At 44.6% G+C, this 15,825-nt stretch overlaps 1 protein-coding gene across 1 annotated transcript in view; it reads right to left on the reverse strand.

The window, feature by feature from the left end:
- Positions 1-220: 220 nt before the first annotated feature.
- Positions 221-15,825, reverse strand: part of LOC137384364 (uncharacterized) — a 32,916-nt gene continuing 17,311 nt past the window's right edge. The window contains exons 8-9 of the mRNA XM_068058297.1: positions 10,724-10,894; positions 221-2,539 (exon numbers count right to left, since the gene is read on the reverse strand). Coding sequence (XP_067914398.1) covers positions 1,697-2,539; positions 10,724-10,894 — 1,014 coding nt within the window. The 3' untranslated portion in view covers positions 221-1,696. The remainder of the gene's footprint in view (positions 2,540-10,723; positions 10,895-15,825) is intronic.

Raw genomic sequence — 15,825 nt, forward strand, 5'->3', positions numbered from 1 at the left:
TGAGTTTTATTTCTTGGTAACTGTTGTGACTGACCGCTCCTGTCAAAGCCCCCAATCAAAATATACAATTCTGATTGTGGTGGGAGGAACGCACTGATAATTCAATCCTGTTGCTCCACAGATCGCTTAACATATCATTTAAAACTTTCCAACTTAAAGAAAGACCCAGCCAAATTGTACCATGTATTAACCCCAAATGAGGCTAACCAAACCAGGTGTCTTTAAATCAACAAATTAACTGTTTAATTAGAAAAACTAAGTTCTTAAACACGATGAAGATATAAACAACATTTTAAATAGAGAAAAAAGAGCCCTTGCAAATTTACGGTCCAATGTTGCTTGAAGTCCTCACAGCCGTCCGATGGAGAAAAAGGCCCTGCCACAGTAGAACAGTTAGTAAGCTAACTCCAGCAATAAGTAATGCTTCCTTCTTCTGCGATGGATTTCAACAATTAACAACTTGCGAACACTTTCAATAGAATCAATTGGACTTTAGAGTTTTTGAGTGATAAAAGATTGTCACAGTCTAACTTCCCTTCCTTCAGTTCAAATTACCAGAGATCTCCGTTTTGGCTTGACTTTTTTTTTAGAATTTTGAGAGATAATAATAATTAAACAGACTAAAATTCTCTTCTTTCAGTTTAAATGGTTGAGAGCTCTTTTTCAGGTGCTAGCACCACAGCTGTCTGTCTGAGTCTGTGTTAGAACAAACTGTCTTCAATGAAAAGCCAGTTCAAAATTGAATCGTAACAAATGTATTGCATGATGCTCGATCCCAGTGGCTGTATCCCTGGTAAAGAGAATGCACCTTTTGAATTGCAGTCTCCGAATGGCTGTATCCAAGGCAATGAAAGTGCACCTTCCTACAACTCCTGAGGCTTGCTAGTTCTTAAAGCAGTCCTGATCCTTTGCCAGCCTTAAAGGCAAACCTCATATTCCCCGGAGAAAAAAAAAACTACAGGACCATGACAGTAACATACTTGAAAAATATATCCAATGTTTGTTGGTTGCAGTTGATTGCCAATCTGTTACTTTGATGGTGTAAAAGAATGTTACAAGCAGTGAATCTGTACTTGAACAATAAGCTTACTGAAATTCAAGTGCTCTTCAAAACTTAAACTATGCAAAATTTTGCTAGAGTACAGCTTGTATATGCAAAGCTTTTCTGCTTTGCATTATTCTCACTAAAGGAGTAGAGACCTGGAATTCATCCAGGAAGGTAATTGTAATTTCAATTCATATTTGTCCCAGATTCAGGGGGAAATTATTCACACCCATATTATAAAAGTTTAATTGCGATGCTGCTGTTAAACATTTTAGTTTCATTTGAACAATAAGAAACATTGAATTCTAGAAATTTGGACCTAGAATCTCCCCTGCACCCAGTGCAAAAACGCTCTCATTTTGGCAGTTGGGAGCTGAAATATCAGTCCTCACTCCTTTTGCCACTGATTAGGATATATTTGGGGGCAGAGACATTATGACGCCATGCAATTGAGGGAAGTAAACTATACGACATATTTTCTGCCATTTGTATCCTAGCAATGCTGTGTGCAAGGGGTGCCTGAGGATCGAGTATTATTAACCACATCTATTTAAAACTTAAAAGGCCAGTTTCTCTACTATAATTGATCATATAGCAATTCATTGAATTACACAAACAAGCGTATTTGAAAATAAGCTTTCAGTGTTGAGATCACTCCGGTGCAGTACTGACTAAGCCAGATGGATCATAAAGTGATAAAGGATCACCCACAGTAAACCCTAATGATCTGAGATTGTCTTCAAGTCTCCTCACTTTTCTATGAATCAGTAAATCAGGTTGAATAATTTGTTCAGGTGAAGGCTGTAGATTTGTTCCTTGTGCAGAAAACCTTAGTTTCTTGACAATTTGCTGGTTATCACACAGAAGCTGACTTAACGATTCACACTCAGCACAGTTCCCATGTTCCCAATATGGATGTTGATGATATTCTGGATTTGGATGATAAATTAAGTTTGGGAACATTTCGATGCATCTCTCACAAGGTGCTTTGGGACTTGCGGATACATGCCTAAGAATTAGAGTTGTGCTATTTTCCAGACTGGTGGTCTCCTCACCGCCTGATTCAACCTCAGTGTGATCATGTTGATTGATTGGTGTAGTGCCTGGCTCAGAAGGGCTTTCTTCAGGGAACGATATTTTATAAGCCATGGAGTGCACATCAGGAGGGAACCAAAGAGCTTGGTTTTTATACCAGTTGCCTAGACATACTGCCTGGCCAATTTTCCTGTGCCATGTTTGAGAGCACAATATATCTATCATAATTTCTGTCTGCTGCCTTCCTTTACACGACACTGAAGCACCAAAATAATTGCCTGTTTTCTGCTTTCCGTCACCGGCATCCCAAAAATAGCAATAGCTGATGACTGTTGATACAAAGACATTTCCACATATGCTGCTATTAGCATTAGTAAGTTTCACAACCATTTGTTCACTCAGATCCAACAGACACTCCAAAACTCCATCAACATTATTTGTTCCTGTAATTTTAACAACCTGTAAAACAAACATAGGCCAATCAAAAAAGAAACAATTTGCATTTGTATAGCACCTTTCAACCTAAAGCACTTCACGATCAACTAATTACTTTTGGAGTACAGTCACTATTGTGTAGGCAAACATCGAAGATAATTTCCATACATCACAGTTCCACAAACAGGAGTGACATAAACAATTAATTAATCTACTTTGATGGTGTTGATTGAGGGATGACTGTTAGTCATGATATCTGCAGAATGTCCCTCAAGTAGTGGCACAGGATTTTTTACATCTACCTGAACAGCAGACAGACAGTTTAAGGCCTTATCTGAAAGACTGCACATCTGACTATGCAGGCTTTCCTCATATCACATTGAAGTGCCAGCCTAGACTGTTTGTTCAAATACTAGATTGCAGCTTGAACCCATAATCTGAGCCAAGCTGACACAAGCACGTACTGACAAGTGGTGTCCACCCATAATATTAGTCCATATTGTCTTGCAGATGCTGACTGATTTATTGACTGACCAGCATTTTCTATTTGTTAGAACAGTTCATTGATTTTTAGCTTCTTGAAAAGATCCTGTACCCAGGATTCCCCTTTCTGAGAGCTTGTGAGAAAAATAGTCCTCCTTTATAATTGAAGAAAAAAGTTATTTTATTTAATCGTTTTTCATGCAGTTTCTTTCCCTTTCCCCAGGTTGAGTTTCTGCACACCATCTCGAGGCAAGAGGAGAAGGGTAGGGAATCGGTCCCCTGCCTCTGGCAACAATGTTCTGAAACTGCCTGCTGGATGGGGCACAAAGTCAACTCAGGGCAACTCTCCTTCCCATTTTCCATCCATCTCTGTGTTAATGAGCATTTGATTGCTCAGCCACAGAGCTGAGATTAACAGCATAGCGTGAGGTGTAGACCCAAACTACAGCTACTGTGTGTGGCACCATGTTCATACCCCAGCCTGCTGGGCTACAACGCAGCTGGGAAAAAACACTTTAAAAGAAACCCCACCATAACATCCCTAACCTCCTGATGCAATCTTTGTAGTTGGGCTAGGTGTGGCGTTGTAGTCGCACCGAATACAATACAAGCAATTTTCTTGGTCCTTGTGCCCAGGGAAGTGAGAATTCTGAAGGTGCAAGGGGGTGAGACCTGATTCCCTGGGTCACCAGTCTGAGATTCCCGGAGGTTTGCTACAGGAGCAGAGCCTGGCCTGTGCGTACAGAAGGTAGGCCAGTTGAAGCAATAATCATGAGATATGGAAATGCTTCCTGAGCACCCAAGAGTGGGGGATACCCAGGAAAAGGCGGTTTCCCCAAGCCCCCACCAACCCGAAGTTCCACTGCCGTCCCAGAGCCAAATGAAGATCTGAAAGCCAGCCTGAGTTTTTTTACTCCTCCAGAAGTTTAAACGACAATTAGATGTCAGCAGCCGAAAGGTACTCCGAAGTTTTTGTTACGACTGTCTTAGGTCATGTCGGAGGTTCTGAAGGATCTTACCAATGACCTTTTTGTTTTTGGTTGTGGGCCACCTATTCAATAATAAGAAAGAACTGAGTGAAGACATTTTGGGCTTGATTTTGTGTGGCCCCCTGAGGTGGGGTTGGAGGCCGGGAGGGGTGGGCATGGAGAAAAACAATGGGTGTGGGAGGGGCGGCGGGACAGATGGTCCAACGCCTCCCTGTCACCAAGTGATTATCCCGGGGGCGGGTTAGGCCAATAATGGCCTTTCCACCCAGAATCCAATTGAGGCCCTTAAATGGCCTGTTAACGACCAATTAAGGGCCTCTTCCCATGCCGCTGGGATCTTATCAGTGGCAGAGGCACCCCTCTGGGGAGGATACCTTGCCACACGAGGCGCCCTCCCTAAGGGTGTGGGGGAGGGGGGGGCAGGTCCTCCTTCATGGGTAATTTGTGGCCCATGGAGAGCCCCCACCGGGAACAACTTTACCCCCCGGGAACCCCCATCCCCTGGACTGCCTGACCACCACCACCCCGTAGCCACCCCTCGCCGGGACCTTCCAGACTGGTCCTGGCCACCCCACCTCACCTACCTCTTTTCCGGGGTTCCAGCGCTGGGCCTGTGTCTGAGGCCTCTGCTGCACTAGCAGTGGCCACTGCTCCTGGTGGTGCTGCCTATACTGCTGAGCTGTTGGCTGTCTGATTGGCCGGCAGCTCATGGAGGTGAGATCCCCGTCTTTAAAGGGACAGGGTTTCCGGCTCGTGATTCTTTAATTTAAAAAGATGGGAGGATTGCTCCAGGGTTGCGGCACGAAAAGAGAGAAGCGGGGCTGCCCCCACCTTTTTGGTCAGGTGCTGGGAGCTCCGCCTCCAGCACAAAATCCAGACCCCTGTGTGCCATAATGGAGGCAGGGGGAATAGCAAAGGTATTAAATGAATACTTTGCATTACCAAGGAATAAGATGCTGCCCAGGCAACAGTGAAAGAGGAGGTAATTAATACACAAGAAGGATTTAAAATTAATAAGGAGGAGGTATTAGATAGGCCATCTATACTTAAAGTTGACAAAACACCAAGGCTGGATGAGATACATCCAAGGTTACTGAGGGAGGTGAGAGTGGAAATTGTGGAGGCACTGGCCATAATTTTCCAGTCTTCCTTAGTCTCAGGGGTGGTGGCAGAGGACTGGAGAATTGCAAATGTACATCCTTGTTCAAAAAAAGGCTGTAGAGATAAGCCCAGCAACTATAGGCCAGTCAGTTTAACTTCGGTGGTGGGGAAACTTCTAAAACAATAATTTGGGACCAAATTAATAGTCACATGGACAAATGCAGGTTAGTTAAGGAAGGCCAACATGGATTTGTTAAGGGAAAATCACGTTTAACGAACTTGCTTGAGTTTTTTGAAGAGGTAACAGAAATGGTTGATGTGGGCAATGATGTTGCTGTGGTTTACAAGGACTTCAAAAAGGCATTTGATGCAGTGCCACAACAGACCTGTGAGCAAAATTATAAATCATAGAATAAAAGAGACATTAGCAACATGGATACGAAATTGGCTGAGTAACAGGAAACAAAGAGTAGTGGTTAATGGATGTTCTTCAGGCTGGAGGAAGGTTTGGAGCAGAGTTCCCCACGGGTCAGGACTCTTGCTTTTCCTGATATATATATTAATGACCTAGACCTTAGTGTACAGGGCACAATTTCAAAATTTCTGGATGATATGAAACTTGGAACAATTGTGAACTGTGAGGAGGATAGTGTAGTACTTCAAAAGGACAAGTTGGTGGAATAGCCTGACAGATGGCAGATGAAGTTCAATGCAGAGAAATGTGAAGAACAAAGAACAAAGAACAAAAAACAGTACAGCGCAGGAACAGGCCATTCGGCCCTCCAAGCCTGCGCCGATCTTGATGCCTGCCTAAACTAAAACCTTCTGCACTTCCAGGGACCGTATCCCTCTATTCCCATCCTATTCATGTATTTGTCAAGATGCCTCTTAAACGTCTCTATGGTAACTGCTTCCACCACCTCCCCCGGCAACAAGTTCCAGGCACTCACCACCCTCTGTGTAAAGAACTTGCCTCGCACGTCCCCTCTAAACTTTGCACCTCTCACCTTAAACCTATGTCCCCTAGTAACTGACTCTTCCACCCTGGGAAAAAGCTTCTGACTATCCACTCTGTCCATGCCGCTCATAACTTTATAAACCTCTATCATGTCACCCCGCCACCTCTGTCGTTCCAGTGAAAACAATCCCAGTTTATCCAACCTCTCCTCATAGCTAATGCCCTCCAGACCAGGCAACATCCTGGTAAACCTCCACTGTACCCTCTCCAAAGCCTCCACGTCCTTCTGGTAGTGTGGCGACCAGAATTGCACGCAATATTCTAAGTGTGGCCTAACTAAGGTTCTGTACAGCTGCAACATGACTTGCCAATTTTTATACTCTATGCCCTGACCAATGAAGGCAAGCATGCCGTATGCCTTCTTGACTACCTTATTCACCTGCGTTGCCACTTTCAGTGACCTGTGGACCTGTATGCCCAGATCTCTCTGCCTCTCAATACTGCTAAGGGTTCTGCCATTTACTGTATACTTCCCACCTGCATTAGACCTTCCAAAATGCATTACCTCACATTTGTCCGGATTAAACTCCATCTGCCATTTCTCCGCCCAAGTCTCCAACCGATCTATATCCTGCTGTATCCTCTGACAATCCTCATCATTATCCGCAACTCCACCAACCTTTGTGTCGTCCGCAAACTTACTAATCAGACCAGCTACATTTTCCTCCAAATTATTTATATATACTACAAACAGCAAAGGTCCCAGCACTGATCCCTGCGGAACACCACTAGTCACATCCCTCCATTCAGAAAAGCACCCTTCCACTGCTACCATCTGTCTCCTATGACTGAGCCAGTTCTGTATCCAACTTGCCAGCTCCCCTCTGATCCCATGCGACTTCACCTTTTGTATCAGTCTGCAATGAGGGACCTTGTCAAAGGCTTTACTAAAGTCCATATAGATAACATCCACTGCCCTTCCTTCATCAATCATCTTTGTCACTTCCTCAAAAAACTCAATCAAATTAGTGAGACACGACCTCCCCTTCACAAAACCATGCTGCCTCTCGCTAATAAGTCCATTTGTTTCCAAATGGAAGTAAATCCTGTCCCGAAGAATCCTCTCTAATAATTTCCCTACCACTGACGTAAGGCTCACCGGCCTATAATTTCCTGGATTATCCTTGCTATCCTTCTGAAACAAAGGAACAACATTGGCTATTCTCCAGTCCTCTGGGACCTCACCTGTAGCCAATGAGGATGCAAAGATTTCTGTCAAGGCCCCAGCAATTTCTTCCCTTGCCTCCCTCAGTATTCTGGGGTAGATCCCATCAGGCCCTGGGGATTTATCTACCTTAATGCTTTGCAAGACACCCAACACCTCCTCCTTTTTGATAATGAGATGACTGAGACTATCTACACTCCCTTCCCTAGGCTCATCATCGACCAAGTCCTTCGCCTTGGTGAATACTGATGCAAAGTACTCATTTAGTACCTCGCCCATTTCCTCTGGCTCCACACATAGATTCCCTTCTCTGTCCTTGAGTGGGCCAACCCTTTCCCTGGTTACCCTCTTGCTCTTTATATATGTATTAAAAGCCTTGGGATTTTCCTTAATCCTGGTTGCCAATGACTTCTCATAACCCCTTTTAGCCCTGCTAACTCCTTGCTTAAGTCCCTTCCTACTGTCTTTATATTCCTCAAGGGATTCGTCTGTTCCTAGCCTTCCAGCCCTTACAAATGCTTCCTTTTTCTTTTTGACGAGACTCACAATATCCCGCGTTATCCAAGGTTCCCGAAACTTGCCAAACTTATCTTTCTTCCTCACCGGAACATGCTGGTCCTGGATTCTAATCAACTGACGTTTGAAAGACTCCCACATGTCAGATGTTGATTTACCCTCAAACAGCTGCCCCCAATCTAAATTCTTCAGTTCCTGCCTAATATTGTTATAATTAGCCTTCCCCCAATTTAGCACTTCACCCGAGGACTACTCTTATCCTTATCAACAAGTACCTTAAAACTTATGGAATTATGGTCACTGTTCCCGAAATGCTCCTCTACTGAAACTTCGACCACCTGGCCGGGCGCATTCCCCAATACCAAGTCCAGTACGGCCCCATCCCTAGTTGGACTATCTACGTATTGTTTCAAGTAGCCCTCCTGGATGCTCCTTACAAATTCTGCCCCATCCAAGCCCCTAGCACTAAGTGAGTCCCAGTCAATATAGGGGAAGTTAAAATCACCCACCACTACAACCCTGTTACCTTTACACCTTTCCAAAATCTGTCTACATATCTGCTCCTCTACCTCCCGCTGGCTGTTGGGAGGCCTGTAGTAAACCCCCAACATCGTGACTGCACCCTTCCTATTCCTGAGCTCCACCCATATTGCCTCGCTGCATGACCCCTCCGAGGTGTCCTCCCGCAGTACAGCTGTGATATTCTCCTTAACCAGTAACGCAACTCCCCCACCCCTTTTACATCCCCCTCTATCCCGCCTGAAGCTTCTAAATCCTGGAACATTTAGCTGCCAATCCTGTCCTTCCCTCAACCAAGTCTCTGTAATAGCAACAACATCATAGTTCCAAGTAATGATCCAAGTTCTAAGTTCATCTGCCTTACCTGTTATACTTCTCGCATTGAAACAAATGCACTTCAGACCACCAGTCCCGCTGTGCTCCGCAACATCTCCCTACCTGCTCTTCCTCTTAGTCTTACTAGCCTTATTTACTAGTTTCCCCCTCATTTATTTCACTTGCTGTCCTACTGCTCTGGTTCCCACCCCCCTGCCACACTAGTTTAAACCCTCCCGAGTGACGCTAGCAAACCTCGCAGCCAGGATATTTGTGCCCCTCCAGTTTAGATGCAACCCATCCTTCTTGTACAGGTCCCATCTGTCCCTGAAGAGATCCCAATGGTCCAGATATCTGAAACCCTCCCTTCTACACCAGCTGTTCAGCCACGTGTTTAGCTGCACTATCTTCCTATTTCTAGCCTCACTGGCATGTGGCACGGGGAGTAATCCCGAGATTACAACCCTAGAGGTCCTGTCTTTTAACTTTCTACCTAACTCCCTAAATTCCCCCTGCAGGACCTCATCACTCTTCCTGCCTATGTCGTTGGTACCGATGTGTACCACAACCTCTGGCTGTTCACCCTCCCCCTTCAGAATGCCCCCTGTCCGTTCAGAGACAATCATTCATTTTGGTAGGAAGGACATGGAGAGACAATATAACATAAAGGGTACAACTCTAAAGAGGGTGCAAAAGCAGAGGAACCTGGGCGTTTTTGTGCATAAGTCATTGAAGGTGGCAGGACAGGTTCAGAGAGCGATTAATCCTGGAATTTATTAATAGGAGCATAGAATACAAGAGCAAGGAAGTTATGATAAAATTTGCATAAGATACTAGTTCGGCCTCAGCTGGAGTATTGCGTCCAGTTCTGGGCGTCGCACTTTACGAAAGATGTGAAGGCATTGGAGAGGGTACAGAAAGGATTCATGAGAATGGTCTAGGGATGAGGAACTTCAGGTATGAAGATAGTTTGGAGAAGTTAGGATAGTTTTCCTTAGAGAAGAGAAGGCTGAGAGGTGATTTGATAGAGATATTCAAAATCATGAGGGTTCTGGACAGAGTAGATAGAGAGAAACTGTTCCCACTCGTGAAAGGATCGAGAACGAGAGGGCACAGATTTAAAGTGATTGGCAAAAAAAGCAAAAGGGACATGAGGGAAAATGTCTTCATGCATCGAGTGGTTAGGATCTGAAATACACTGCCTGAGAGTGTGGTGGAGGCAGGTTCAATCGAGACATTCAAAAGGGAATTAGACTGTTATCTGAAAAGGAAGAATGTACAGGGTTATGGGGAGAAGGTGGGGACGGCATTAGGTGAATTGCTCATTTGGAGAGCTGGTGCAGACATGATGGGCCGAATGGCCTCCTTCTGTTCTGTAACAATTCTGTGATTCTGTGATATGGATTGCAATTCGGCTTTCTAAAGACATCCCTTAATGTGGGTGACAACAGCTGCCGGCAATAAAAAATCCAACATCTAAACTTTCCACAGTTTCCTTACATGTTCAGCAGTGAAAAAAATGAATATTTTCAGAGTAGGAAAGATTATTGTATACATCGTGCACATTGCTGGTAAGCTGCAAGTCATGTTCAATACGGTGAGGATATGGTGGCTAAAACTGGAAAATATACTTCGAACCATTATGCTACAAGGCTTGACTGCCTTCAGATACCTTGAAAGCCTTGGAGGGCTCAGTTATTTCTGACTTTGAGTAGCTTTTTGTGGGGGGGGGGGTGGGGAATTGCTGGAGATGATATTCAGTAAGGATCACTTCCTTCCAAAAGGCCATAATCCTCCATCTGTGAACCTTCTTGCCTCAGGAGGTTCAAAAACTGGGTCCCCGTGCCCTGAAGCAGCGTCAACCTCAGACATTGCAGTACGCTATACACAAAATGGCTGGCTTGGCTCTTTCAGATATTGCAGCAGCACTGGATTGTTCCCTTAACCTCAACACCACAAGCCCACCCTCCTACTTCTGCAAGGTGGATTCACTATAAAGGATACTAATAGTGCCAGAAGCCTACCATAAATTTTTAATGAAGCTACACCAAAAGCAGTTCTCTCACATACTGCACTTCTCAGGATTAACTGATTGAACTTACCATATCAAGTAGCACAGTGTAAGGAGGACGTGCTGGGAGGTGGGTGTTGTATTTCTGAAATACATCTGGATACTCAGAAGTGAAAAGCTGAACTTCAGCTTGTCCCAAAATTTCTTCCGGTTCAATAATAGGAATATTAATGCTGCCCCAGAATAATATTGTATGCAATATCTGTAAAATTTAAAAACAAGCATTTTAACATATAACATTTGAGTTATCAAAATAGATGTGCTTGTTCAAGAATAGGTATTAAAGTCAAACTAGATGAGTTAGAGTGAAACAAAAGCAGAAAATGTGAGAAATATGCAGCAGGTATATCAGCATTTGAAAAAGAAAAGACAGGTTAGACTATTGGATCAAGACCATAAGGTAGATTTTCAGAGTCCTCATGCACGATTAAGCACCCTGCCCTCCAGTAGTAAGTATGAATTGGAAACACATTAGTGATTTTCCAAAACATGGCAGGCAAGATACCTCAGCCGGGGCTTTTTTTTTCCTTCATTCATGGGATGTGAGCACCACTGGCCAGGCCAGTATTTATTTCCCATCCCAAATTGCCCTTCAGAAGGTGGTGGCGAGCTGCCTTCTTGTATCGTTGCAGTCCATGTGGTGGAGGTACACCCACAGTGTTGTTAAGGTGGGAGTTCCAGTATTTTGACGCAGTGACAGTAAAGGAACTTGATATATTTCCAAGCTGGCATGGTGTGTGACTTGGACGGGAACTTGCAGGTGGTGGCGTTCCCATGCGCCTGTGGTACTTGTCCTTTTAGGTGGTAGTGGTAACGGGCTTGGAAGGCGCTGTAGTAGGAGCCTTGACAAGTTGCTACAGTGCATCTTATGAGTGATACACACTGCCACCACGGTGTGCCAGTGTGGAGGGAGTGAATGTTTAAGCTGGTGGATGGGGTGCTCATCAACCATGGGCTGCTTTGTCCTGAATGGTGTTGAGCTTCTAGAGTGTTGCTGGAGTTGCACCCATCCAGGCAAATGGGGACTATTTCATGTGCCTTGTACATGGTGGACAGGCTCTGGGGAGTCAGGAGGTAAGTTATTCACTGCAGAATTACCAGCCTCTGACCTGCTCATGGTGGCTCAGTCTCAGTATTTATGTGGCTATGCCAGTTCAGTTTCTGGTTAATGGTAACCTCCAGGATGTTGAAGGTGGGAGATTCAGTGATGGTAATGAAATTGAATGTCAAGGGGTTATGGTTAAGTGCTTCCATTTTTTGTTAATTGTTTTTCAGGATTTGAGTTTAAAAACTGAAAAGGATTCCATTGATGCTGGACTTTGTGTTTTTTTTTAAATAGGTCATCAGAAGGTCATTTGGGCTTAGTTTATAAAGAACCCTTACTGGAGATCACCTGCTAAGATAGATAAGCAACATTTACTGGTAGTCACCTGTCTTCAGATAAAGTGTTTTGAAGAGAGTTGGAGAAAACCAGCCAAGTGAGCAGTCACCATCAGCACCCTTTTCCATCTCTTTGAAAAGCCTGCCAGTTTTTCCATCTCTTTGAGAATCACGTGTAAGAAACAGAGAAACTGATATCGCATTTCGCTTGGAAAATTTGCCAAATTGATCTTCAATGTTGCCTGAAAAAACTGTTCTAGGAAGATCCCAGTGACAGCCGTCTACACGTATTTGGGAGACCAGACCAAAAAAGGGACAACTGACATATTTCCATATCTTCTCTTTTTTCTTCAAGAATTAGCAAGTATTTGGCCAAAGTATTCTTTTTTGTCCTTTTTTTGTAACAGAACTCTAAAGAGAAAATCTCTATTTTTTTCAGTTAACCAGTGTGCGTGTCTGTGAGGGGCTAAGGTAAAAAGAAACTTTCATATTTCAATCTGTGTGTTAATGCTTTGCTTCATTACTGGTTAAGTCTTGTTTTTTAATAAACTGATAATTTTGTTGTTTACTAAAAAAACCTAGTTGGTGTATTTTATTCTGGGATAAAGAGCAGAGTCCATGATTGACCATATAGGTAAATAGGTAAACATTTAAATATATGTTGTGACCTGTGGAGAAGTGGAACTAGAAAAGACAGTGCACTCTTCCCACCTCAGTAGTAATAATGTGGCTGCTCCAGTTCAGTTTCCGGTTAATGGTAAGCCCCCAGGATGTTGATGGTAGGGCGATGGTAATGTCATTGAATGTCAAGGGGAGTTGGTTAGATTCTCTCTTGTCGGAGACGGTCATTGCCTGGCATTTTTGTGGCGCAAATGTTACTTGCCACTTATCAGCCCAAACCTGAATATTGTTCAAGTCTTGCTGAATGGGGGCATGGACTGTATCATTATCTGAGGAGTTGCTAATAGAATTAAACACTGTGCAATCATCAGTCAGTATTCCCACTTCTGACCTTATGATGGAGGGAAGGTCGTTCATATAGTAGCTGTGAGAACTAAAAATCTACCCTAACTTGTTACAAAAATGAAGAGAGGACAAAATAAAGAAAAGAATAATGAAAAAGGGGAAAAGCTAAATATTTTCTATAATAATGCTCGGAGGATATGAAACAAGTTTGTGAAATTAGAAACATTTGTGTTGAAGAAAAAGTGTAATGAACTTGGAATAACTGAGTCCTGGTTTAACCCGGATTGGGAGATTAAATTACCACAGTAAACAGCACGCAGAATGTATAGGCACATCAAAGGTGATGGAGGTGTGACAAAGTGAGTAAGAGAGGATATTGTTTCCATAGAAAGAAGTGTATCTTCAGCAGGGCATTTTCTGGAGATGCATAAACATTACTGAACAACTCTTTCTGGTCTAGAAGCATTTTGGGAAGCCGGAGGTTGTGAAAGACACTTTTTAAATGCAAGTTCCTTTCCAGCTCACTGGCATCGACCCAAAACAGTTGTCCTGATATGGCACATCGACAAAAAACAGAATACATCTAGCCAGCCAAATACAGTCCTATCAGTCTCCTCTCAATCAGTGGTAAAATGATGAAAGGAGCCATTAATAACAGCATAGAGTGACACCTGCTCACCAGTGATCTGCTCACTGAGGGCGGATTCGGAGGCGGGACTGGGAGCTAAATTTGAAGATAGCCATTGGGTCGGCTGCCCAATGCATTCCTGCCTTCGAGCAGTCTTGCTGGAGGCAGGGTCAGCGTGGCAGTGGCTACCCGCCCAGCCAAAACAACTAGACAATTAGGCCACTTTAGGGACGAGCTGCTGCGGCCGAGACCTGCCTGGTGTTAGACAGGCCTCCCAATGAGGCTGAAACCTGGAAATTACCTGCACGCCATTCTTTATGTTTAAATTTACAAAAGTCTTCAGAGAGCACCTCCATCTTGAGGCACCATTGCTGTCCCTAATATGCACCAGCAGCACCCAGCTCTCCCAGTGGGGCTGCCAGCCGTCCACAGCTACGGGCTCTCTGATTGGGCGTCCTGCCTCAGGCACCCATCCACTGTCCTTAATTGGTCGATGAATGTGGAGGCAGCATCTTCATTGGCCATCTCCTGGAAGGTTGCGACGCTGTGCGGCCAGTGGACACCAGATGGGTTGGGACCTGCTTTTGGTGCCGATGGCAGGGAAATTTCAGAAGTGGTAAAATTCCGCCTTGACTCTCAGTTCAGGTTCCAACAAACGACTTGATTTCAGCTCGTGATACAACCTTGATCCAGACACGGACACTAGGGCCTGAACTTTATAAGCTTTCCGGCGTTCTCAGGGAACTTGAAAGAAGGCGTGGTGCACTCTAGACTTGTCCTGCGCTGAGCCCTGGCGATATTTCACATGGAGGCTCATTTAAATGGAGGGGGTGGAACGGCCTCCCCTGATGTTGTAGAGGACCAGTGCGCTCCGTCCCTGGCAATGGTGTCCGGTGCCACCACGCAGCCCTGACTTCTAATTTAAATTTTTAAAGACAACAGCACTTTTTATTTAAATAAAAACAGTCAATTAAATATCAAAGCCCCTCTTTCGCCCCCACAATGATCAAACAAGATATTTATTTCCCTCTCCCCCACCCCACCCCGAAAAAACATTTTTGCTAGTCCCGACCTTTCACCCCCAAACTTTATAATCTTTGCTCTTCAACCTCTTCCCACCATCCCCTCCGCCAATTGAAACAGTTTTCCCCGCTCCGCCCTGCCCTGGAAATTTCACCCCTTCCCCCTCCCCACCAGTGTCATGCCATGGATCTCCAAATGGAGATCCAAAGGCGTGGGAGTTCCAGCTGGTGGATGAAATATCAGCATGGGACGGCCGTCACTACCAGGTAAGTCGTTATTCTTTAATTGTAATCTCATTTGCATATTCAGATCAAGGCTCCACCGCAGAGCAGCAGGGGTCCGCACCGAGGCCTCAATGCCACCGGTAAAATATGACGGGGCCTTCCTGGTGTCGGGAGCCAACGTGGGCCTCTCCCGGAAGAATTTTCCTGGCCCTCCCACCACGACCCCTGACATCGGAGGGCTGGTAAAATTCAGCCCAAGAGTTGAATGCCACAGGAGAGTTAACAGGAGCAGCTCTCAACATCAAGGCAGCAATCGGCAATCGAGTGTGGCACCAAGACATCCTAGCAAAACTGATGTCAGTGGGTGTCAAAGGAAAAACTCTCCAGTGGCTGGAACCACACTTGAAACAAAGGAATGTGTCACTTATTGTTGAAGGCCGCTCATTGCAGACTCAGGACGTCATTGCAGGAGTCGCTGAGGGAAATATTCTGGACCCAACCATCTGCAGCTTCATCAGCATAACAACAACTTGCATTTATATGGCACAGCACCTTTAACAAAGAAAAAACATCCCAAGGGTCTGCACTGAGGCACAGGAAAAGCAGCCGTTTCTCAGCTTCAGTGTCAGCACATGGAACTGACATAACACAAAGGGAGAGTGGGGGCGGGGATATTGACGAGGTAAAGTGAAGAGAGGAAGAAAATTACATTCCCTCCATCATAAAGCCTAAATATTGCTGTTCGCTGACAATTCTATAATGTCCAGCTCCATTCATAACTTATTTGAAATTAAACATCCTATGCCAGTTTACAGCAGGACCTGGATAACATCCGGGCTTGGGCTGACAAGTCACATGTAACATTTGCACCATATAAGTGCCAAGTAATGACCATTGTAAACAGATGAAAGC

Source organism: Heterodontus francisci, chromosome 26 (genome assembly GCF_036365525.1).
Source record: "Heterodontus francisci isolate sHetFra1 chromosome 26, sHetFra1.hap1, whole genome shotgun sequence".
Lineage (NCBI taxonomy): Eukaryota > Metazoa > Chordata > Chondrichthyes > Heterodontiformes > Heterodontidae > Heterodontus > Heterodontus francisci.